A 26,843-nucleotide genomic window follows, 5' to 3' on the forward strand; every position below is an offset into this window, starting at 1 on the left:
TATATGTTATATTGTTTGTTACTGTTTGTAATTATGCTGGTCAAATAATCAAATTGATTTAGTATATTACGATTTGGTATAAAATATCATTTAATAGTTTGATTTTGTTTGTTCTTAGGTTAATCCAGATGATGTTCTTGGTCCTGATATCCCTAGTCACCCATTCATAGGTTAGATTTTAATTATTAAATAACATTTATGTTTTTAAAATTAAAAAAAATAAATAAAATAAATTTAATTAGCATATTTGGTTTGTATAGAATTATCATTATAATAATATAATCAACTTAATTCTCATTACATTTCTAGTGCTACAGTGCCCGTCGATTAATTACCTTGATTCACTCTGCCAAAATGAAGCACTACAAAGGTATGTTTAAATAAAAACAACATCTTTGATGATTTGTGGCCTAGGGAATTGTGAAATAAGAAGCTAGGAGTGAATAGATTGAGGATAGCTATGAAGGCAGGAGGACCTCAGTTGAAATAGGATTTGTGGCCTAGCCTGGGGAATTGTATGAGAACAAAGCTAGGAGGGAATAGATTGGGGATAGCTATGAAGGCAGGAGGACTGTGGAAGTAGGATTTGTGACCTAGCCTGGGGATTGTGAAATGAGAATAAAGCTAGGAGGGAATAGATTGGGGATAGATATGAAGGCAGGAGGACTGTGGAAGTAGGATTTTCTGGAGTTGTGGCCTGGAGAGGTGAAATGAGAAAAAAGATAGGAGGGAAGGGTCGATTGAGGATAGCCATGAAGGCTGGAGGACATTGGGGCTGTGCAAGTAGGCTTTGCTGGATTTGTGTCCTGGAGAATGGTGAAATGAGAAAGAAGCTAGGAGGGAAGGGTAGATTGAGGATAGCCATGAAGGCTGGAGGACAGTGGGGTTTTGGAAGTAGGATTTGTGTCATGGAGAATAATGAAATGAGAAAGAAGCTAGGAGGGAAGGGTAGATTGAGGATACTGTAGCCATGAAGGCAGGGGAGGACAGTGGGGCTGTAGAGTAGGATTTACTTTATTCGAAGGATGTAACGGGTATGATCCAAATAATATCTATTATTAACTTATCTTTGCAGCTGTCAGGCTGGGGATGGTGAAAACTCTGCAAGGTTAATTATCCATATTACACCATCGGAAGTTATCCAGCATCCCCGCTATAAAGACTGGATGAAAAAGTATGTAATCTTTATTGCAGCTACCAACATACTTCTTAGCCATGAGGTTAGATGTTGGTTCCTGCCCCTGCGACATGGCTTTACCTGTACATTACTATACATTCTTTGTGTTTTTTTGATTTTTGAAAAATAATAAATAATAATTTATTTAATTAAATATTATTTACTTTACTTGTATAGATTTCACCCCGAGGCAGAGCATTTAATCGTAAACAACTGCCAGGCCAGTGCATCTCACGAGTCGGCAAGGGGTTTACAGGCTAAGCTGAACCTGATGCACCCTCAGATATTCCCCTTGCTGTATGAGCCTAAGAGGATAGATCTGGGCTTGGATGACGATAGTTTGAAGGTTGTACAAGCCGAGACATACATGAGGTATCATATCTACCCTCCTACAGGAGTTGATAGGTAGGTTTTCTGTTGTGCAGTATAACATTCATTATTGATTTTACTTAGAAACACAAACTAGCAAATTCTTCCACTGAATATGAAATTGTAATTTTAATGTACTGAGAATTACAGCCTCTTTTGTGAATCATCAATTGTATGATTTTAAATTGTTTTACTTTTTAATCTACTTTGCAAATGAAGGTTGTCCATGACAGTTGACATATACTGTACATTACTGTATCAGAGAGCCTAGGTACAAAGTTCGCTAAAAATTAGGGGTGTGATTGAACTCTGATTTGGCCGATTGCATTAACAATTGACTTACCCTGTATCTGTATTTATCCTAATAGTGGATGGGATTAAACTCAAGTTTTGGATTATACTCGAGCATGAAATTATACTTGAGCTGGGATTACAGTATACTCAAACATGGGATTATACTCAAACTAGGATTATACAGTACTTGAGCATGAGATTATACTCAAACATGGGATTATACTCAAACATGAGATTATACTCAAACATGAGATTATACTCAAACATGGTATTATACTCAAACATGGGATTATACTCAAACAGGTTGATTTAATACTTTGCTATTCAGGTGTGTTCAAGAGAGTTTACTGTATTAATACTTTTATTAATATTCAATAAATTCTATTCTTTTATTTACAGAAGTTTAGTTCCAACCTTAAACACTGAACCATACATAAAAGAAGCTAAAGAAATGGAACACTTTTTGGAAGATTTAGACACATTTAGAGCAAGTGAAGAAAGTGGAACTGTACAAAAAGAAACTGTTAAATACCCTGAAGTGGTTTTTTTAGGAACGGGATCAGCAATGCCAAATAAGGAAAGAAACGTTACTTGTGTGATGTTGAATTTAAGGTAAAATGATTCATGCCTTACTACAGTTACACTTCTACCTATTTATTGCCATATTTAATATTTATATAGATAGATAATAGAATTATCATTTTTAATTCTACTACATTCAATCTATTACGTTTAGTCTACTGTACATTCGCTCTACTGTACATTCACTCTACTGTACATCAACTCTATTACATTAATTCTCATACATTCACTCTGTTACAATTGTTCTACATTCACTCTCATTACATTCACTCTATATTTACTCGATTACATTTGTTCTACATTTACTCTATTAAATCTACTATTACATTCACTCTCATTGCATTCATTCTCATTACATTCACTCTATTTCATTCACTATACATTTACTCGATTGCATTTGTTCTACATTCACTCTATTACATCCACTCTATTACATTCACTCTACATTTACTCGATTGCATTTGTTCTACATTCACTCTATTACATTCACTCTATTACATTCACTCTATTACATCCACTCTATTACATTCAGTCTATTACATTCACTCTACATTTACTTGATTACATTTGTTCTACATTCACTCTATTACATTCACTCTATTACATTCACTCTTCATTTACTTAATTACATTTGTTCTACATTCACTCTATTACATTCACTCTATTACATTCACTCTATTACATTCACTCTATTACATTCACTCTATTACATTCACTCTTCATTTACTTAATTACATTTGTTCTACATTCACTCTATTACAACCACTCTATTATTCACTCTATTACATCACACTCTATTAGATTCGCTCTATTGCATTCGCTCTATTACATGATTGACATAATTATTAAAATTTAAATGATACTACACTATTGTTATTCATGCATTTTGTTTTTTTTTAAATAAATGTTTTTATTGCATTTTTATTTTTTATTCATAAATTCTGATACAGATGTATGTCACCTGTTCATGTTTTTTTTCTCCAGTAAAGATCAAAGCATGATATTAGATGCAGGTGAGGGGTCATTTGCGCAGATGTTTCGTTTCTATGGTAGCGACCTTGATGATATTTTGTTCAATGTTCAGTGTATTTTTATCTCGCATATGCATGCTGATCACCATGTGGTACGTATCATTTGCATTTTTATTATACTTAAAATATGGTAATAATAATATGCATTTTTTTTTATGATATTAAAAAGCATATCTGTTTTATATTTTACAGGGTTTGATTAAAATTCTAAAACATTGGAAAAATGTTGTGGTATGTTTTATTTATTGATATATTTTTTTTTGTTATGGCTTTAGACAAAATGTTATCAAAGCCCATTCACTCCAGCTAAGAGTTAGCTTTTCTGATATGTGATTGGTCAGTTTACTATCTAAATTTTAGCTGACTTTCAGGCTCAGTTTGATCAATGGGGAATGATAATTGAATTTCATTTTTATGAATTTATTGCCCGTATTTGCAGATCTTGATTTAAAAAGCTAGTTTTGTGAACCTTGTCGACTTACTAATAAAATTAATTGAACTAAACTCACTGGCTAAGCCCAGTGGCCCCGGAGCTCATGGGGGCTCCTGAGCATGGCCATGAGGTAAAAAAAGCATTAAAATACATTGGTGAAGGCTAAAAACAGCCAAAGCCTCCTTATCGTCCCTAGACTAGGGGCCCCAGGATTCTGTGTTACGCCACTGCTCTGAATGTTTTGCTTTTTTTTTGTAGGTTAGTCGAGGAGCAGAAGATAAAGATTTATTATTAGTTGGACCTAAGCGCCTACTTATTTGGTTAAACCAATACAATCAAAACTGTGAAGACTTTATTCATAAACTTAGGTTTGTATATTTTATTATTTTAGTATTTATAAAAACAAGTTTTAAACTTATCTGAAACTGAGTAAGCCGTGTTTATAGGGGTAGCTGACTCATTTGAGTTACAGCAGCCCCTGCCCAGCATTTTCTTTTAATATATATTTATATTGTATTGATTTTATGCTGGTCGAATAAATAAACGAAACGAAATCCATTGAATAATAAAAGAATTTGTTTAGATTTGTAGAGTGTGGAGAGTTTACAAAGGATCAAGATAACATTCCTAGACATGGACAAGCTCTACTCAAGAAACTTAAACTTATGAAGGTACTCTCTTTTTTTTAACAGTGGTTTATGGAAATCCACCAATCGGTTTTTTTTCATAGCTGGCTTTCCATAGATTCTCCTCTTGCTATTAATGTCAGCTGAGCCACATTCACACATGTGTACCCAGGTTTGACATTTTTTCAGAGATTGCAAATCAACCTTTTATATAAAATGTATTTATTTGTAATGTCAGTAATTATTGTATATCACTTTGTATGTATGTTTTATAATGATTTTCCAAATAAATTCATCTCAAATCAAACTGTTTCACTCCATGCCATAAAATAGTGCTCTTTGAAAAACTCTTTGAGGAAATCAAAACTTCACCTTTTTAGTTATTTATTAGCTGAATGAAACAGACATTTTTTGTATCTTGCATAGTTCGAAACAGTGCCTGTAATTCATTGTGTGCATGCATATGGAGTGGCTATCACTCATCAGGATGGCTGGAAATTTGTATATTCAGGTGATACAATGCCTTGTGAAGCCCTTGTAAAGGCAGGTTAGTACACTAATACTACAATTATCAATCTTTGTGTTAATTTATAGCAACTTCTGTTTTGTTTTGTTTTTTTTGATGGGGAAACTCATAAGCCATGCTGATACAAATAAATCTGTGACTGCAAAAATAACTAACTAGGCATTTTAATTGTTTGTGACTACTAACTGCGGAGTAGCTTTGGTGTCAGGGTGTTGAGTAATTGGTCAGATGTTTCTCTCAATGTACTTATAATGTACACATTACGTCAGAGTAGGGCAAACATCTAACTAGGTATTGTTATGCTGCCTGTCCAACCTAAAATTTGATCAAATCTAAGGTCATTTCATTTTTTTAAATCAAGCATTAACATTTTTAGTTGAAATTGCAGGCATGAATAACATTTCTATAATATTTTTTAGTAGTTTTTTATAGACTACATACTTATTTATTTCTGCATTATCTCAAAATAAAATGTTTTTTATCCGAACCGATCGACCCCTAGGGGAATAACCACCAAGTACCCTGTTATTCAATTGATGCTGTGCTTGAGAAAATAAGAATTTCTTTTAGGCCTTTCAAATGATAATCAAATCTGAAAATGTTCACTTATGACAGGAATGAATGCTGATTTATTAATACATGAGGCAACTTTAGAAGATGGAATGGAGAAAGATGCTAAGATAAAACGACACAGGTACAGTATGTTAATTGTTACAGTCATCATTAAGCGTGGTTCCCACTAGAACATAACGTAAACCAACGACGTAACAGTGCTGCAAACATAGCTGCGGGAAATCAAATCACTTTGATTTCACACAACAACGCAAGGCAAAAGAACACTGGAAAACACAGTACAGCGCGTACTCAAAAGTATGCGGGGTGAACTAGGCCAAAGTCTACTATAACGCGCAACAAGCAGGTTTGATTTCACGCAGGCAGGGACAAACACAATTATTAGAAGGACATTTTCTTACGTTGCGTCGCTAGTGGGAACCATGCTTTAGTAGAGAATCCAGGGAAGGGAGGGAGAGGGCATGCGCTTTCCACTTTTAAAAATAAAAAAAAAATTTTAAATTAAATTAATCATTATTATTATTACTTACAAATAAAGTTTGAAATATTGAATCATAATGGCCTTTTTTAAATATTTTTTTTAATATCTATATTTGACAGACTATATTATAATACTAGCTCTTCTTCGTTGAAAAAAAATCCTGGATTCGCCCCTGCTCATTATTGAATAAACCGATTGACCTATTTCAGTTGACTTAGGCATTTGTGTGAGAGACAGTGCTTCATATATTATTATTAATAATAATAATAATAATGTTTTAATTTATATAGCGCAAAATACAAAATATTTATGTAATTCAAAAGATTCGATGACTTCATTTACTTGCAGTATGACATGTCAGGCTATCGACATAGGAGTACAAATGAAAGCAAAGTGTATCATCTTGACCCACTTCAGTCAAAGATATTCAAAGATTCCACTCTTTAGTGATCAGTTTAGTGACAAAGTAGCAGTAGCCTTTGACAATATGAAGGTAAATAAACTGATTCTGCACTCTACTGTTGTACTATTGCACTCTACTGTTATACTATTGCACTCTATTGTACTGCCTGACTCTACTGTTGTACTATTGCACTCTACTGCTCTATCACACTTTATTGTTGTACTGCCTGACTCTACTGTTGTACTATTGCACTCTACTGTTGTACTATTGCACTCTACTGTTGTACTATTGCACTCTACTGTTATACTATCACACTCTACTGTTGTACTATTGCACTCTACTGTTGTACTATTGCACTCTATTGTTGTACTGCCTGACTCCACTACTGTACTGCCTGACTCCACTGCTGTACTGTTGTCCCGATTTAAAAAGAACATTACAAACACAGTAGATTATATTCCAATTGGTAGTCATGGCTCATGTGCATTCCAGAGAAGTTCATGAGATGACTCGGAAAGTTTAGCAACTGTAATAATTATTATTAATCAGGGAAAAAAAGGCCTAGAAATCAAGTTAGGGGGAATAGAATGTTAGAAGCAGTCAACATAGCCAGACTAGGAACATTCCACTTCCCCAAACTTATTTTTTTCAGATTTTTTTTTTCTACAATGATTATGAGTTTAACATTGTGTTACAGACATGATGGCATATTTTCACATGGTACATACTCTAAAACCCTTAAATAGATGGATTTACATAGCAATCAGGGCCGTAGCCAGCATTTTAAATTTTCACTACCCATGCCAATTCTTCAGCACAGATCGTCATATTTTATATTAATAATATTATATTTAAAGAATCTTTGCCTCGTCTGTTTTTAACCTCTTACTACATTGGTATTCAGACAAGGCTGTTTTCATGAACACAATGCCAATAACTCTCAATCCATGATTTTCTGTTTTCTAGAAACCTCTATTGGCTTGTATTTCGATTTTCTGTCATTTGGTGGCATACATTTACTGTTATATTTTTCCTAGGTTTCATTATCTGAACTTCAACTGCTTCCAAAACTTGTTCCCTCTATGAAACGACTTTTTGCCGAGGAGCTTCAGGAACTCGAGGAAATTAGATGGAAAAAAATTGAGAAACGATCAATACCACCAGACTTGATAGAAAACGAGAATGTATCAAAAAAACAAAAAGCAACATAGAAAATTAAGCATTACTGTATTCATTTTTGTTTTTTATGTTTTATTTTAAGGAAAACAAATTAATAGTAGATAAACATCAACATTGTGTTTGCTTTTCATTTAACATAGGTAAAAAAATATTTATTGGTCGACGTTAATAATCCTTAACAATTTCATTGACTGTTCACAAAGCAAAATAATCTAATAAAAATTGGAAGAAAATCTATTGCAGTTGCCCCGATTTCAACATTCTGGACTTGTATTCACCCTGTTGAAATGTTGACAACAGAAGGGTCATACATTTGACCTTTGAACGGTGAACCCTCGACATCCCAAGCTTTCGTCAGCATTTCATGTGCACTCTGTAAAGAAATCGTAAATTCTAGTATTGTGTATAAATGATTGGAAGCATCACCAGTATCTGAAGAATGCAAACAATGACCTAATTTTGCAATTTTAAGCACTATCTAGTTTGACAAAAAATGTGTGATGTGCACAAATATGGTAGTGATATGACATCATCATGTCCATATACGGGCCTGTCACGTAAGTTTGATAGTGTAGACAAAGCTTTAAAAGATTCCATTTTTACATACCAGTTCTTTGCTAGTTGGTTTTCCTTGTTGCTTTTGTTCAAAATCAAACATAGCCTGCCTGAAGCCTTGCTTATCGTCCTCGTCTAACTCGTTCATTGATTGCGAGTTGTTGATCGATTTTGGATCAATCTCTGCTTCACCTTGCAATGCAGCGTGCCACCATGTTTCTATGCGTTTCTCCAGATTAAGCTATTTACATTTGAAAACAATTATTATATCAATATGTTATATATATATATATATATATATATATATGTATATTTAATTTATTTATTTATATAAATATATATATAATTTATTTATATTATGCACAGAACATGCATTCTAAACCGCCCCAGGTGGTCTAATGGTTAGGACATCTGCATATCAAGTAGAAGGTCTAGGTTTGAATCTCGGTTGGGGTGACTTTATCTCATTCTCACAGATTTCCTCATTTATCATTTCAAATTAATTGAATCAATTTCAGTATATCACCAGGCAGTTTAGAATTTGTTATATTTATAAATACAATATAATTTATTATTATACATCTGCTGATTTGAGATACACAGCAACTGTTGTGTGATTACTGCAATTAATAAATAATTGTCACTAACCTGTACACACTCTCCGGGTATTAGACTCCACATGGATTCATCAGTACGAATTTGGCTTTTTAGTTTTCCTTCAACAAGGACTTCAGGTGTCTTATTTGGTTCAGCAGGTTTCAAGGCGACCTTTCAAAAGGTAACACAAAAAAGTGTGTTATGGCCAAATATGGTAGCGATATATTATCGTGTCCATATATTGTCACATAAAGTTTGATAGTGTAGACAGACAGAGGTTTATAAATGGTTAGGACATCTGCATACAGTATCAAGCAGAAGGTTCTGAATCTCGGTGTTAATTAATTTTAAATTTTCAGTATATAACCAGACGGTTTAGAATTTGTGTATTTTTAAAAGAGGAAATAAATATTATTTTTCATTGATTGATGCTGAGCAGAATTCAGCTAAGTCAGTGATTTTATCGTTAGTATCTGATGGTGTACATACACACTCACCTTTATGCTTGAGGCCTGAATGTTTACATCAAGTTGTTTAGCTTTTCTTACATGATGTGGTACAGCAACTTTGATGTCAACATCCTTGATAGATTGTGACCACCAATACGTGTCACACATGGCACCATTAAATGTGTCTGCTTGACTTAAAGCTGATGAAATCCTTTAAATATAATTGTGATTGTGAAACCTTAGTATGTTACCAAAAAGATCGTAAAAAAATATTACCATGGATTTTTTTTTACATAGTTTTCGTCGCCAATCTTTCTACTTCGATTAACCAAGGAAGAGTGAAATTTCACTCCTCCTTGGATTAACAAATTTATTATAAATTAAATACTTTACGTTTTCTGTTTTGTTTCATTTTGTTGTATGTTGCTTTTACTTGGTTTGAGATGTTCTTTTCCTTTAGGTTGTTGAACTGTTTCATTTTGTTGTTCACTTGTTTCATTTTGTTGTTCATTTGTTTCATTCTGTTGTTCACTTGCTTCATTTTGTTGTTCACTTGTTTCCACTTCAACTGTGTTTAAAGGTTCTGGAATATCTAAAATTAGAATTACTATTATTAAACAAATTCAGCAGCAAAAGGTGGATTGTACTGTACTGTATGTATTTTTCAATATAATTATAATAAAAACAGTTGGATAACATAAAGGCCTTGGTTTCAACACTGGAGACCTCAGACATTTTTAGTGTTATTATTCAACATATTCTAAAGCCATCTTCCCCTCCAGACCCTTAGCCAGTGGGCACTCGGCATAGCCGTTACGCCACTGAATTTTAGGTTAGAACTTAGACCCATTAAAAAATATTGCTGTCGAAGTAGAGCTGTTATAGACGGTGCATTCTACAGAATGTTTTTTTTTATCATGTATTATTCACTGGCCTTGGAAATTGCATACAATCTAAAAATGTTTACAAAAACATTAACGTCTAATGTACAGCTATTGTGAGGATGGATAAAAAAAAGGCGCAGTATATGTTTTATGGTGTTATTGGCCAGCGGAGACGTACAGTAATGCCTGTACCTGTTTCAGATGGTTCTGTAGGAACACCGTGTTTGAGCTGCTCATATTTCAAGTAGGTCTGGAAAAATAAAATAAATAATATATCAATAAATATGTAATCTCCCTGGAAATGTAAACCTAAAATCAAAATGACCAAGCCAGGTTTACTGACTAGTAGTGAATACTGAATACTTATTTTGTTTCCTATAAATAAGGAAGGAAAGAACCTGTGTAATCAGCATCATGGATGGTTATTATTTTACCTGCATTATGAGCCGACGAGCTGCTCCTGGGGGAAGTCCCATTGCGTCTGTCTTGCTTGTCATAATGTGATAAAAATCAGTTCTAAAGAAAGTACAATTTAAAAAAAATGTAATTAACTAGACCTAGGCTAAGGCGCGGCCTAGGCCTAGAGCCCTACACTACTAGGCCTTAAAGTACAGTCAGTAGTAATACTACTATAAAAACTTTATATTTTATTACAAATATGCCTAGCCTGTATTATTATAGTATATACCGGTTTATTTTATATTTGGAAACACTTTAACCCCATATCGGAAGGGCTAGTGTTGCCCGAAAGCTCTGCTAACTTTTCTGGCTGTTTTACTTTATCGTTTTGATTTCGTTTTTCGTTTTTTTTTTGTATCTCCATTGAGATCCAGCTACATGATACCCACAGCATTGTCATTTTTTCAGTAATTTGCCTTTGGATTTATATACTGTATATATACAGTATATAAATATCACAGGCACAGAATAAATTCTAATCCGCCCGGTGATATAATGAAATTTAATTAATTAGAAACAATAAAAATGACGAAACCTGTGAGAATGAGAGAAAGCCCTAACTGAGATTCGAACCCGGAACCTTCTGCTTGATATGCAGATGTTCTAACCATTAGATCACTGGGGCTTTCATTGTATTGGTCCAATTCGATTGGACAGACTCTCGGTGGGGTATGGCTGAATGTATCTGTACATAGCTGTGCCTACTGTATACTGGTGGATATATATATATTGCTGCTACTAAATTTGTCGAGTAATTTTACGTATCTCCTCCGAAACCGCTGAATGGTACGTGCTCACATTTGGCACACTTATGTTTCTTTTTATCATTGTTGAATGTTTTGATATTAGCCTAATTGTTAAAACGACCTTCACAACCAAAATATTTCTTTGTAAACATTTATTTTAAATGGAACGCTACCAAAATAATCCTCTGCTTCATCAGAGCATGAATACCTAATAACCAGACAAGAACGTATCTTTATTACGTGTTACTATCAATCCATTTTCATATCACGCAATCCATTTTTCAACAATATAGTAGTATAATAATAACATTTTTATTGAATAGCGAGGGATTAGTTACAGTTTGACTTTGAATAAACCATTGGTAATTTACTGAAAATCCAAAATGAACTTGTGTTATAATACAAACAACATTACTCAATCAAAGAAACACTCTACACATGAGAAATAGATGTCGGTCGATAAACTTCTGACGACGACTAAAACAACGACAATCAGCTAAATGTTAGTGATTTTATTTCATCTCTGGCTTGTTACATTTTTCATGACACATTACCGGACTTCCCCCTCCTCTCGCAATGAACGACAGTACAGATCTTCCCTATCTAGGCTCGTGTATGTAGCATACTACGTTAGTCACAAAGTACCCACGCATAGCAGTGTTACTAGAGCCATCACAGATTACCTCTAATGGATCAATCATTCACACATGAATTCAAAAATTCATCGACAAACGAAATATAGCCTTATTCATACCTTTTAAATATTAGGCATATTGCCAAGGCTAATAATCGATTTGTCCATAATTATTGCGTTTTGCCGGGGGTTTTCCATAACCTTAGGCCAATTTTTCGGTGCGTATAGTTTTGTATTTCCGATGGGTGTAGTACCCTATTTATCTTCATTTCCGTACGTTCGTAAATATTAGGCCGAATTTCCGTAGTAATTTATAGACGTTCCGAAATTTGAACCGTGTTATACCGGTAGCAGAGCAAAGTTTGCTTCTTTCTGCAAATGCCCTATCATTATTTTCTTTGTTTTATTTGGAGTGTGGTTTAAAACAACACTTTTGTAAAGTTTATAGTGGATAAATAAAAATGAATTTTTGGAAATTGTGGTTTTAACATCTGACTTTATTTAGCATTTTTAAATGAATTAAAATTCCAAATTATACAATTTAACCTTTCGCTCAATATATTTATAGCAACAGCTTCATATTTTTTGTATAACGTTTTAAAATTATTAATTGATAATTAATTTACATTAATTGAGTACAGTTATTAGAATTCAGTTAGAATGTATTACCGTACCAAAAGTACCTTCATCGGGGACTTCCCCGTGACGTTCGCATTGAACGAAAAAAAAATTATCATGAATTTTACGTGCGAGAGTACCATTTGCGGCCATCTAGGGGTGTCATTTAACAATTTGCTTGCTCAAATACTCAGTGTCTTCAGCCCTGGAGTCTTTGGGCAACCCTCTTAAAATAGTCTTGCGACCGCCCCTGATAGCTCTATCTATATTTATTTACAGCAATTTGTTGAGGAAACTAAATATATCAATGTAAATAGGTGGTATTAATACAGTTGAGTAGGCCTACGTATCGGCTGGTGGTCTAGAAAAAAATAATCGAATGCTATAGGCCTAATGTAAACTATAAGGTCTATAAGTTAAACCGTTAAGGAGATAATATACAAGACTGGTAAATGGCGGCCTTTTTAATTTATGCTAATGAACCCACTTCCCGATGTCCGATTTTGGTAAACTTTGGATATGATGTTAATTTGGACCATATCAACCAGACAAAACAAAAGAAATTCTGTTGCAATGAATTGTTCTAGGTGCAACCATACTTTTACTGGACTATGGTATAAAAACCATTTTTAACTTGCTATGTTAATTAAAAGTCAAGTTATAAGCCAAAACACGTTTAAAATGATGGCGGCCATCTTGGATTTCAACATGGTGGATGAAATAGAATATTTACAACTTTAATAACAATATATTTGGAATCCTCAGTATCACAAACATAGGTATAGAAACCATTTTTAACTTGCTACGTCACTTAAAAGTCAAGTTATAAGCCAAAATACGTTTAAAATGGCGGCCATCTTGGATTTCAACATGGCGGCTGAAATAGAATATTTACAACTTTAATAACAATATATTTGGAATCTTCACTATCACAAACATAGGTATAGACACCATTTTTAACTTGCTACGTCACTTAAAAGTCAAGTTATAAGCCAAAATACGTTTAAAATGGCGGCCATCTTGGATTTCAACATGGCGGCTGAAATAGAATATTTACAACTTTAATAACAGTATATTTGGAATCCTCAGTATCACAAACATGGGTATAGACACCATTTTTAACTTGCTACGTCACTTAAAAGTCAAGTTATAAGCCAAAACAAGTCTGAAATGGCGGCCATTTTGTTTTTCACATTTTAAGGGTGAAGATCTAAAAATTGAGCCGGGTAAACAGCAGATTTGAATTCAGCACCCCAAAATTACCCTAAAACACATATTTTTTCGCTTTTAACACGAAATGCCTACAGCATCTTATTAAAGTGGAAATATGACTATCTGGACTAGTCTATATTTTAATAGTTAAGTTCGTAAGGTCTCTTTATTAGATGCATTGGTTACACGCTTTTTTTGTATTCATTGTATAGGCCAAATTGTATGTAAATCAAAATGTATACCCACCTTTCATTTATAGGCGCGCCTACCTCGTTGTTAAAATGACAATAAATAATATTGTATCCGACGTAGGCCTACTATGTCGTACGTTGTTGTGCACGCATGCATGACAAACGACAAACGTGAAAACACACAATTAAATAAAATATAAAATAATAAATAAACATAAAGAGTAATTTCTTTTCCCACAATTTATTATTTCCCATATAGCTTCTCCAAGCTGATCTAGCTCTCCCGTCTTCAACCTCTATCTGCAATTGAGTGATCCTCCAGTTGGAGTTTTTTAATTACACAATCAACAAGATCAAGATATATTATTTGAATAATAAATGCAATTCATGAGGTTCCGATATCACACACACGTACCACCCTCTTTGGGGTGTTATAGTGCAGTGGTACGTAAAATATAGTATGCCAATGTAGTCATATTCCATCATATTATGATGCAATATTTATCTAAGTTTCACTTCGATTTGCATCAGATGTGGCTTTTTGTGTAACTAAAATTATATGATTACAAAATTCTCTAGCAGCGCCTCGTCCCCCGTCGAAATTTGATACAAACGAGGCCATGACTTTAAGATTGTGTTGCGCATCTTTAGGCGCTCCACCAATACCCGCCATTTTCACGCATTCTTGATCCGGTATATCAGAACCTGTAATAATAAAGGTATAATTAAAGTATTTTACTAGAGTGTGCGTATGGGTGCGCGCGCAACTATGTGATGGCACTAGTTACTGTTTATTTGTTACGCATGATTAATTTATAATGATTTTGTAATTTATGACCGTATAAAATACGGTGTTTACGTGTTCTGTACTGCTGAACTGGTGGACGGTGTATGTTACTTTCTCTAGTAAATAAAGTATATGAATTTAAAGTGCTTTCATTAGTTTGTATATATCGAGCTGATGAATTTGAGAGTTGGATGTCAATACTTCTTTTACAATCAACTAAAACGGTAAAACTAAATCAGCATTGTGTTTCCTTACCCATATACGCAATTTGTGTCATATCCAGCTCCATTTTGTTTCTCCATTTTACTAACTGGGCTAATTTATTTTCGCATCCCATTACTAATTCCACACCTAGTTTGTCAGCAAACTTCTGATGAAGTTCATTTTCTTCAGCTGGATAAAAAGTATAATAACGTTATCTTAGAGCATACCGTAATCCTTGAATCAATGATAGACCTAAAGCTCAATCTACACTATCAAATTAGTTTGACAAAAAAAAAATTGGTGTGCCCAAATGTGGTAGTGATATGCCCAAATATGGTAGTGATATGACATCATCATGTCCATAGAGTTAGATCATGTTCATGGGCACATCACCTAAAGTTTGATACGGTAGATGTACATTTCTACTCTAAAGAAAAGCTTCATAAGCTCACTCTAGTTGTAGAACCCTGCGTTCAAGAGACACCTCTATTCATTATCGAGGAGAAAACACCACACTTCATTATATTTAAAGCTCTGTCTACACTATCGAACTGTATGCGACAAAAAAATTGAGGTGCCCATATATGGACATGATGATGTCATATCACTACCATATTTGGGCATATCACCATATTTAGGCCCATCACACTTGTTTTTGTCAAACTAGTTTTATAGTGTAGACAGAGCTTAAGAGGACACTTTCTGTGAAGGGCAAAGGACTACGGTCAGACGCCTATTCAGACGAAATTCACTATATAGTGGGTCCCGAAGATGTCCTTGAATGGGATTCTTCTATACTGTAGGCTATACTTCCATATTAAAACTTACAAGCAATCAGTTTGACTGTAAGTCCTCTGTCCAACAGCATTCGGATACCCATTGCGTCCGTTTGGTTGTAGGTTGTGAAATGTCCATTTTCTAAAGATTCAAGGCGTTTATTAGTTTAATTCTGGATGTACTATCCAAAATAAAGGAAAAGAATGAATGAAATTCATTATTTTGGTTTTACAACTAATAACTATTTTTGTGTAAATTGAAGGTTTTAGTATAGAGATCAATGTGAATTCGTGAATAAGCGCATTTTGTGGGATTGTAGATAATAAATATCAGTGGACCGGATCACTTAAGAATGTGAGTAATGTCTTTACTGGATTTGTCAAACAAAATGATTTATTTATTTATCAATGTGAATTGTTATTATCATCGGGTCTAGCATGTGGGATGTATGTTATTGTTTGTATTGTGAATAGGGAAGAATGGATTACAATCAATTATAATTTCATTCGTAATTCACCTTCAGTAAAATATACAAGGTTATCCGTCAATACACCGTCTACACCAAATACAGCCAGCTTTACTTCTTGCGGCTTACTCTTGCCAAAGTAACCAAACTTTACCACACGCTGTTCCGCGATTGGCCAGTCTATGTCTGTGTCGATATCAACACTATACTCTGAACCCATCTCCAAATAACCTACCCTTTAACGAATAATATTTAATAAAATAAATAATAAATGAAATAAAATTCTAATACGTTGGTTAACATAAATAACATTTCAACTTATTTCCGAAAACATAGGGAACAATTATAAAGAATATCAATGAAACTATTAAACAGTAGAATCCATATTAAGGGGCATATTCGGGGACCAAAAAATGATATATATTTCCCCTCGTTTCGTTTTATGTCTCCTAACAAATTCGAAATTACGACTAAATAAAGAGACAATACAAGATATACAATAATAATATTATATGGCTAGATTAGAGACTTGAGGCAAGTCTACTGAATGTTTTATCAAAAGTAAAAATAATAAACATGTATTGTATAGTAAACGTGCACTAGGCTCATAGGATTAAAATTAACAAGATGCTGCTGTCGACTAATGGATAGGCGAAATGCAGGTAGTGAATTCTTTTGTATTCATTTTTGAGTGATATTATTCGCCTGGCTGGTTGTGGAAATGGTTGATTATAGATTGCTCGGTTTGTGTATACAGAATAGGCCTATTACAATTCCTTATATTCATATCATATTAGCTTAATAGGCTTACTTACTTTCCACCTTGGAATACACCATTCATGAGTAGATTTCTGCGACTAAAATAAAATGAGCCGTTTTCGACAAGTTCCCCATCCCAGTCCTGTCGCCGAGGCCGATGTTTAGAATCAAGGTTTAACGGTTTTGTATTCTCGCCTATCGGAAATTAAACCAAAAATACATCGGAAATTAAACCAGAAAACATCGAAAATTAAAATAGCATGTTTAAAAAAAATACTACTAGACTTACTGAAATAACTACGCATGTTTATTGTTATTTGATAATTGAAAAAAAACTAGGTGAAATTCCCACTTTTATTTTAAGATGTGAGTCCATTAAACAAGAAGAAGGGAATTAGACTGTATGCTTTGAACCTAAAATTGGTAAGCGCCAAACTACAGTGCCACTAATTTATAGAATCGAGTCAACCCAAGAGGGCTTATTTTATACCTCCATTGTCAAACCATGGAGGGAATTTCCTCCATGGTCAAACCAAGGAAAGATATACCAACAGGACACTAAGCTCGCCTTTCCAAGATAGGAACTCGTAAAAATCCTTTAATCTTATGTCTGGCTGCGACAAATACCAACAGTACTATGTATTTTCTCCGTGACGAAGTGAGGTGTCTGTTAATAAGGGTCGTGTAACTGATCGTGTCGCAGCCACAGATAAGCCCTTTGATCTCCGGGACTCAGAATCGTGTTATATAGATTGCCATGGTCAAGCTTACCTTCATGTACTTCTTCCCATCTAAACTTATGCTGACGAGTGACGGCAAACACTGAATCGTAATCACCATCCATGATCATGCGCGCAGGGGCCTGCAGATGCCACGGCTGAAGACATGGTGACGTACACTGGACAAGAGCCATGACGGTTACCTCTAAGAAAACAACATAGAAGAAATATTATAATTGCTTCAATCTTTTGCCGAAAACGTCGAGGTGTTATTTATTACACGGTCGGACAATACAGTGGTGGTGGATCGATTCATGATTTTGAAATTAGGGTATTCCGTGGGCCTAAAATTGTAAAAATTAAATACTGAACTTTATAACCTGTCTTATCTATTGAATTGACATTTTTGACGGTGACGCATATTAATAGCAACCTCTAAGAAAACATTTCGTCGTTATTTTCCCGAAAATAATTATTCTCAGTTCTTCTTGAACTAGGCCTATAGTATAGAAGAGCAATTTTTTTTAAACATTTTGTAATACTTCCGAAGTCATTTATTCAGTATATTCTACAATATTAAGTGTTGTATTATTATTACTGGGAACACACACGCTTGTATTTTTATAAAATCTTTTTTCATCTCATTGTACATAATAACGTCAGTGTATTACGGTACCGTATGGCCTATTGTTCGAGCAATAAGCTCATGCTATGTTTCGTATAACAGGCTTTTATCCAGCTGCCATTCGGGCACTGAATGCTGTAGTATACCGTACGAAAGTGATGTGCCACTTTGTAATTGTTAGTTTTTTATTTATTTGTTTTTGTATATCTCAGAGCAAACATAATTTCTATGTATATTTTATATGCAAATGGCAATAAATGGAAGCAATTTTCCACTGATGAATGAATGAACATACCTGGGCGATTTTCGAGGAATTCTTGAACGCCCTCTAGCGATGATGCACCATCCCTAGCCCCGTACGCACCTCGTCTGAAGACGCTCGCTCCAAATTCACGAGATACCTTTTCAATTTCATCGTGGTCGGTTGACACCCAAACGCTATCAAATACTGTGTGATAAATAAGCATCGAATCACAGTTCCATAATGCATTTAAAGTTAAAGTCAATTCCCATGACTTATGAACAAATCATTGTCTGGAAAGAGTCATTTTATCCCTTACTCTTCGTGCATGACACTTATATGACGTAATTCATTTCATTTCATTCGTTTCATTCGTTTCATTCATTTCATTTCATTCGTTTCATTTCACTCATTTCACTCATCTCACTCATTTCACTCATTTCACTCATTTCACTCATTTCACTCATTTCATTCATTTCATTCATTTCATTCATTTCATTCATTTCATTCATTTCATTCATTTCATTCATTTCATTCATTTCATTCATTTCATTCATTTCATTCATTTCATTCATTTCATTCATTTCATTCATTTCATTCATTTCATTCATTTCATTCATTTCATTCATTTCATTCATTTCATTCATTTCATTCATTTCATTCATTTCATTCATTTCATTCATTTCATTCATTTCATTCATTTCATTCATTTCATTCATTTCATTCATTTCATTCATTTCATTCATTTCATTCATTTCATTCATTTCATTCATTTCATTCATTTCATTCATTTCATTCATTTCATTCATTTCATTCATTTCATTCATTTCATTCATTTCATTCATTTCATTCATTTCATTCATTTCATTCATTTCATTCATTTCATTCATTTCATTCATTTCATTCATTTCATTCATTTCATTCATTTCATTCATTTCATTCATTTCATTCATTTCATTCATTTCATTCATTTCATTCATTTCATTCATTTCATTCATTTCATTCATTTCATTCATTTCATTCATTTCATTCATTTCATTCATTTCATTCATTTCATTCATTTCATTCATTTCATTCATTTCATTCATTTCATTCATTTCATTCATTTCATTCATTTCATTCATTTCATTCATTTCATTCATTTCATTCATTTCATTCATTTCATTCATTTCATTCATTTCATTCATTTCATTCATTTCATTCATTTCATTCATTTCATTCATTTCATTCATTTCATTCATTTCATTCATTTCATTCATTTCATTCATTTCATTCATTTCATTCATTTCATTCATTTCATTCATTTCATTCATTTCATTCATTTCATTCATTTCATTCATTTCATTCATTTCATTCATTTCATTCATTTCATTCATTTCATTCATTTCACTCATTTCACTCATTTCACTCATTTCACTCATTTCACTCATTTCACTCATTTCACTCATTTCACTCATTTCACTCATCTCACTCATCTCACTCATCTCACTCATCTCACTCATCTCACTCATCTCACTCATCTCACTCATCTCACTCATCTCACTCATCTCACTCATCTCACTCATCTCACTCATCTCACTCATTTTCATTCATTTTCATTCATTTCATTCATTTCATTCATTTCATTCATTTCATTCATTTCATTCATTTCATTCATTTCATTCATTTCATTCATTTCATTCATTTCATTCATTTCATTCATTTCATTCATTTCATTCATTTCATTCATTTCATTCATTTCATTCATTTCATTCATTTCATTCATTTCATTCATTTCATTCATTTCATTCATTTCATTCATTTCATTCATTTCATTCATTTCATTCATTTCATTCATTTCATTCATTTCATTCATTTCATTCATTTCATTCATTTCATTCATTTCATTCATTTCATTCATTTCATTCATTTCATTCATTTCATTCATTTCATTCATTTCATTCATTTCATTCATTTCATTCATTTCATTCATTTCATTCATTTCATTCATTTCATTCATTTCATTCATTTCATTCATTTCATTCATTTCATTCATTTCATTCATTTCATTCATTTCATTCATTTCATTCATTTCATTCATTTCATTCATTTCATTCATTTCATTCATTTCATTCATTTCATTCATTTCATTCATTTCATTCATTTCATTCATTTCATTCATTTCATTCATTTCATTCATTTCATTCATTTCATTCATTTCATTCATTTCATTCATTTCATTCATTTCATTCATTTCATTCATTTCATTCATTTCATTCATTTCATTCATTTCATTCATTTCATTCATTTCATTCATTTCATTCATTTCATTCATTTCATTCATTTCATTCATTTCATTCATTTCATTCATTTCATTCATTTCATTCATTTCATTCATTTCATTCATTTCATTCATTTCATTCATTTCATTCATTTCATTCATTTCATTCATTTCATTCATTTCATTCATTTCATTCATTTCATTCATTTCATTCATTTCATTCATTTCATTCATTTCATTCATTTCATTCATTTCATTCATTTCATTCATTTCATTCATTTCATTCATTTCATTCATTTCATTCATTTCATTCATTTCATTCATTTCATTCATTTCATTCATTTCATTCATTTCATTCATTTCATTCATTTCATTCATTTCATTCATTTCATTCATTTCATTCATTTCATTCATTTCATTCATTTCATTCATTTCATTCATTTCATTCATTTCATTCATTTCATTCATTTCATTCATTTCATTCATTTCATTCATTTCATTCATTTCATTCATTTCATTCATTTCATTCATTTCATTCATTTCATTCATTTCATTCATTTCATTCATTTCATTCATTTCATTCATTTCATTCATTTCATTCATTTCATTCATTTCATTCATTTCATTCATTTCATTCATTTCATTCATTTCATTCATTTCATTCATTTCATTCATTTCATTCATTTCATTCATTTCATTCATTTCATTCATTTCATTCATTTCATTCATTTCATTCATTTCATTCATTTCATTCATTTCATTCATTTCATTCATTTCATTCATTTCATTCATTTCATTCATTTCATTCATTTCATTCATTTCATTCATTTCATTCATTTCATTCATTTCATTCATTTCATTCATTTCATTCATTTCATTCATTTCATTCATTTCATTCATTTCATTCATTTCATTCATTTCATTCATTTCATTCATTTCATTCATTTCATTCATTTCATTCATTTCATTCATTTCATTCATTTCATTCATTTCATTCATTTCATTCATTTCATTCATTTCATTCATTTCATTCATTTCATTCATTTCATTCATTTCATTCATTTCATTCATTTCATTCATTTCATTCATTTCATTCATTTCATTCATTTCATTCATTTCATTCATTTCATTCATTTCATTCATTTCATTCATTTCATTCATTTCATTCATTTCATTCATTTCATTCATTTCATTCATTTCATTCATTTCATTCATTTCATTCATTTCATTCATTTCATTCATTTCATTCATTTCATTCATTTCATTCATTTCATTCATTTCATTCATTTCATTCATTTCATTCATTTCATTCATTTCATTCATTTCATTCATTTCATTCATTTCGGGGTTTTTTAACGGCGAATCCTGGCGTTCATTGCAAATGGTGGCACAAGGTTTCAGAAAATAAACACTTAAACATTGTACACTCACAAAATCAGAGGAGGTATGCTTTACAAACATTGAGACACAATAGCATATTATTCCGGGTCAATCACCAACAAAAGAGCTAACTTTAAAAAAAAATACCAAACCGTATACCGTATCGTAGGCATATATTGCATACGTTATTTCGGGGTAAGTTATTATTCCAAACCATTTTGATTGTTATCTATAATCATATTATGTATTTAATCTTGGCGGATTACGAGACTAAAAGCATAAATTTAAATGTTTTATACCACAATCATTAAATAAAAATACGTTATTCATTTTCTATAGAGTGTTTGCAAACCGGAAAAACAGAGAAGCACTTAAGATTATATTCCATATGTTATGTTATTAAATAATACAAGTACCATTTTATAAGCCTCTGTCAACAAGTGGTAACAGTGGTGTTACTGTGCCCTTCCCCCCACCCCCTCCCCACTTCTTCTGAAATACCCGTAAGATATTTTCGGTCATATAAATAACATTAAAAGGATCATTTATTTCTACCATAGAGATTAATGAATATTTCTTCTATAAATAGAGTGTCAATGCGGTTGTTGAATAAATAGCTAAACTTGGATTAACAATACAATATTTATGATAACGCACTCGATATCAGCGTATACGCATAAAAGCTTGGTTCCCACTATTTGGGAACGTAAAGCGCAACGCAAGAAATCTGATTGAGGTTCACCAAATGTTTGTGCATCTGCCAGTTTCAAATTAAACTCTATAGAATCCAAGTCAAATTTTGTGATAATTCGTCAAAATTGTATATTTTATTACATTGTCCTATAGTTTGGATCTTGAAATTATTTTTAAAGGTTACGTCGACCAGGATTTAATTATGCTAATCTATAATTCATGAAAATACTGATGTTGTATTGTCCACCAAAATCATGAAAATTACCTAAAGATTTATAAAATCAGACTTTTAATATGCAACTTTGCAGTTTTAAGCTCTGTATACACTATCAAACTAGTTTGACAAAAAAAGTGTGATGTGCCCAAATGTGGTAGTGATATGCCTAAATATGGTAGTGATATGACATCATCATGTCCATATATGGGCACATCACATTGTTTTGTCACATAATGTTTGATAGTGTAGACAAAGCTTTAATAAAGTTTCAATTTCAGTTTTATTTCACAAAGCAAATAAAAACAATATTATTTTGATGTGTACATACACATATAATACCATAAGAAAATTGTATAGATATTAACTAACATTATCGTTTAAACGAGTATATTATATACCGAATCTCGGTTGCGGCGACTTTTTCTCATTCTCACAGATTGCCTTATCTTATCGTTTCAAATTAAATTTCAGTATATCACCAGGCGGTTTAGAATTAATGTTCTATACCTAATGTTTTTATATAAAGTATTGGTTAATCGAAAACATTATTGGTGTATAAACCAAGTATATAATTCGAAAAAAAAATACACACCTCCTGAATCAATGACGACTCGCAACACCCATCCTATAAGTGGTATACCTGCCAACGGTTTAATATTCTTCAACTTGACTCCCTTACTACCGCCACGGGCAAGAATAACTGCTGCAAGATGCTTTGAACCCGCACCTCTTTCGGGTTGGTTATGTGACATTTCTTGACCGTTTATATATCTTATAGGCCTATATATGATATCTTTATATAGTTGAGGCCAACCTCTTGATTTTATTACACCCAGAATTGTAACACGAAAGAACTCTATGACGTGGAGCGCTATCAAGCGTGATAGAACATGCAGGCTCAGTATTTTGTTGTCATGTGGATTAACTATTCAACTATAGGCCTATAGATGATATTTGTAATAATGATCTGCATTATCGTCTACACTCAATGAAAAGGTTATTCTTTCTTACTTTAACACAAACTCTGAATAAAAGGATAGGACAATAAGTCTTTATAAATTATTACAATCTTTCACCTTTCTTTGTAATTATAAACGGTTTTTCTGGTGTTTTATTTTTCTCACCTCTCTCCATTTTTTTAAAAGATTTGAATATTATCTTTCTTGATGCTTGTTTTAAAATAATGTATAAGCTAAGTTTAATGTCAATCATGGTTTTTAGTCGCGTGGACGCGACTCTATAGTTCACTATGTCGGTCGGTCGGTCTGTCTGTCGGTCCGGTATCACTATGCGTTTTATCACTTTCTGACCTTATCTTGATATCAGTTTAATCTAGCTAAGTCAATTTTTTACAGTATATTCCTTATGGCCAGGAATCGATGTGGTTATGTTTTCATGAACACAATGCCAATAACTCTCAATCCATGATTTTCTGTTTTCTAGAAACCTCTATTGGCTTGTATTTCGATTTTCTGTCATTTGGTGGCATACATTTACTGTTATATTTTTCCTAGGTTTCATTATCTGAACTTCAACTGCTTCCAAAACTTGTTCCCTCTATGAAACGACTTTTTGCCGAGGAGCTTCAGGAACTCGAGGAAATTAGATGGAAAAAAATTGAGAAACGATCAATACCACCAGACTTGATAGAAAACGAGAATGTATCAAAAAAACAAAAAGCAACATAGAAAATTAAGCATTACTGTATTCATTTTTGTTTTTTATGTTTTATTTTAAGGAAAACAAATTAATAGTAGATAAACATCAACATTGTGTTTGCTTTTCATTTAACATAGGTAAAAAAATATTTATTGGTCGACGTTAATAATCCTTAACAATTTCATTGACTGTTCACAAAGCAAAATAATCTAATAAAAATTGGAAGAAAATCTATTGCAGTTGCCCCGATTTCAACATTCTGGACTTGTATTCACCCTGTTGAAATGTTGACAACAGAAGGGTCATACATTTGACCTTTGAACGGTGAACCCTCGACATCCCAAGCTTTCTTCAGCATTTCATGTGCACTCTGTAAAGAAATCGTAAATTCTAGTATTGTGTATAAATGATTGGAATCATCGAAGCATCACCAGTATCTGAAGAATGCAAAAAATGACCTAATTTTGCAATTTTAAGCACTATCAAACTAGTTTGACAAAAAATGTGTGATGTGCACAAATATGGTAGTGATATGACATCATCATGTCCATATACGGGCCTGTCACGTAAGTTTGATAGTGTAGACAAAGCTTTAAAAGATTCCATTTTTACATACCAGTTCTTTGCTAGTTGGTTTTCCTTGTTGCTTTTGTTCAAAATCAAACATAGCCTGCCTGAAGCCTTGCTTATCGTCCTCGTCTAACTCGTTCATTGATTGCGAGTTGTTGATCGATTTTGGATCAATCTCTGCTTCACCTTGCAATGCAGCGTGCCACCATGTTTCTATGCGTTTCTCCAGATTAAGCTATTTACATTTGAAAACAATTATTATATAAATATGTGATGGCATCTACAAAAGATGAAGCGATAGAGAAAAAGTCTAGTGAAGAGGATCAGAAAAATGTTGAAAATGAGGAAAAAGAGAAGAAAGAGGAAGATATTCTGAAGTTAAACAAAGATGAGGAAGATAGTGCTAAGTTAGAAACAGTAATTGAAACTTCAAAATCTGATGAAAAAGACTGTTACAATTATAGGGGGCAGTAACACCTATAGGGGGCAGTATTTAATTATCACATGATTAGATTAATCCCCACACTCCCCTGTTTAAGCTGAGTTTGTCCTCAAACTTAATATTATGAAATAAAATGTAAGATTAAACTAAATATGCAGAAACATTTTACATTTGGTACGCACACTTATCAAAATATCATTAATATTAACTAGACGTTGGTTGAGCATATCATTGGATCCATGTACTGATTGACATCTTTGATTAAACTTCTTCATTAGTCGGATGCTGCGTCGAGGTGTATCGTCTGAACTAACGCCATCAGAATCGGACTGTGAGTTATCGAACACATAGGACATTGGTTGTTGATTTTCTTGCTCTGGTTGTTGGTACACCAAAGGACATGGTTTTATTTCGCGACGGTGAACAGTTCTCTCTCCACCAGTACCATCTGCACGTTTAACAGTGTAAGAAGTGTTACCTCCAGGTCTGGATATAATTTCAAAAATTGCTGGGTCCCATTCATCAGCAATCTTGTGTCTCCCTAGTGGATGCGACTTGGTAAAGACTTTTGTACCCGTTGCCAACGGTTTCTCTTTAGCTTTCTGGTCGTAGATCTTCTTCCGGTTCTCTGCTTCCTGTTTGAGACGCTCCCCTGCTTTCTCATATGTCATCTTCATGGTTTCCATACTCGAGGCTAACCAATCATTTATCTCTTCAGGTACCGCTATTTATTTGTTAACAGAAAATCGATAGGTAGTTTAGGTTGTCTTCCAAACATCAAGAAGAATGGAGAAAAGCCAGTTGATGAATGTTCAGCTACATTGTAGGCATAAAGTACTTCAGGCAAATGTTCGGACCATCTTCGTTTCTGATTGCTTGGTAGTGATTTCAATAGATCATGCAGAGTTCTGTTGAATCGTTCTGCTTGTCCGTTTCCCTCAGGATGGTACGGTGTTGTTCTTGTCTTGGTTACTCCATACATTGTACAAAGTGAACGAATAAGTGAAGATTCAAAATTCCGTCCC

The 26,843-nt window shown here is 32.9% G+C and overlaps 3 protein-coding genes across 8 annotated transcripts in view; 1 reads left to right on the forward strand and 2 right to left on the reverse strand.

The window, feature by feature from the left end:
• LOC144840783 (zinc phosphodiesterase ELAC protein 2-like) overlaps window positions 1-7,911 on the forward strand; it is an 84,800-nt gene extending 76,889 nt beyond the window's left edge. For all 3 annotated transcript variants that reach the window (XM_078696810.1, XM_078696809.1, XM_078696811.1), the window contains 13 exons: window positions 119-170; window positions 310-370; window positions 1,076-1,174; window positions 1,355-1,582; window positions 2,240-2,452; window positions 3,407-3,545; window positions 3,646-3,684; window positions 4,145-4,254; window positions 4,470-4,557; window positions 4,939-5,059; window positions 5,654-5,732; window positions 6,441-6,585; window positions 7,533-7,911. In XM_078696810.1, the coding sequence (XP_078552936.1) occupies window positions 119-170; window positions 310-370; window positions 1,076-1,174; window positions 1,355-1,582; window positions 2,240-2,452; window positions 3,407-3,545; window positions 3,646-3,684; window positions 4,145-4,254; window positions 4,470-4,557; window positions 4,939-5,059; window positions 5,654-5,732; window positions 6,441-6,585; window positions 7,533-7,706 (1,548 nt within the window). In that variant the 3' untranslated portion in view covers window positions 7,707-7,911. The remainder of the gene's footprint in view (window positions 1-118; window positions 171-309; window positions 371-1,075; window positions 1,175-1,354; window positions 1,583-2,239; window positions 2,453-3,406; window positions 3,546-3,645; window positions 3,685-4,144; window positions 4,255-4,469; window positions 4,558-4,938; window positions 5,060-5,653; window positions 5,733-6,440; window positions 6,586-7,532) is intronic.
• LOC144840800 (N-acylneuraminate cytidylyltransferase-like) lies at window positions 1-23,994 on the reverse strand. Its single transcript, XM_078696837.1, has 9 exons — window positions 23,740-23,994; window positions 18,652-18,804; window positions 17,784-17,936; window positions 17,069-17,207; window positions 16,305-16,489; window positions 15,839-15,928; window positions 15,062-15,199; window positions 14,462-14,724; window positions 1-13 (listed from the first exon to the last, which is right to left on the reverse strand). The coding sequence occupies exons 1-8, from the start codon at window positions 23,897-23,899 to the stop codon at window positions 14,525-14,527; spliced, it is 1,218 nt and encodes a 405-aa protein (XP_078552963.1). The 5' UTR covers window positions 23,900-23,994; the 3' UTR covers window positions 1-13; window positions 14,462-14,524.
• Window positions 7,949-26,843, reverse strand: part of LOC144840802 (nudC domain-containing protein 3-like) — a 25,890-nt gene continuing 6,995 nt past the window's right edge. For 2 of the 4 annotated variants that reach the window (XM_078696843.1, XM_078696840.1), the window contains 2 exons: window positions 25,423-25,611; window positions 24,862-25,176 (listed from right to left, as the gene is read on the reverse strand). In XM_078696843.1, the coding sequence (XP_078552969.1) occupies window positions 25,078-25,176; window positions 25,423-25,611 (288 nt within the window). In that variant the 3' untranslated portion in view covers window positions 24,862-25,077. The other 2 variants (XM_078696841.1, XM_078696842.1) reach the window with 2 other exon arrangements.

Source organism: Antedon bifida, chromosome 4, assembly GCF_963402885.1.
Source record: "Antedon bifida chromosome 4, ecAntBifi1.1, whole genome shotgun sequence".
NCBI lineage: Eukaryota > Metazoa > Echinodermata > Crinoidea > Comatulida > Antedonidae > Antedon > Antedon bifida.

What these genes read in the sequence shown, in the direction of transcription:
- LOC144840800 (XM_078696837.1), bottom strand. Translation starts at nt 23,899, where the DNA reads ATGTCACATAACCAACCCGAAAGAGGTGCGGGTTCAAAGCATCTTGCA. An exon ending in AGTCGTCATTGATTCAGGAG is followed by an intron (nt 18,805 to 23,739) that starts GTGTGTATTTTT and finishes TTTATCACACAG; the next exon opens with TATTTGATAGCGTTTGGGTG. An exon ending in GGTGTATTCCAAGGTGGAAA is followed by an intron (nt 16,490 to 17,068) that starts GTAAGTAAGCCT and finishes TATTCGTTAAAG; the next exon opens with GGTAGGTTATTTGGAGATGG.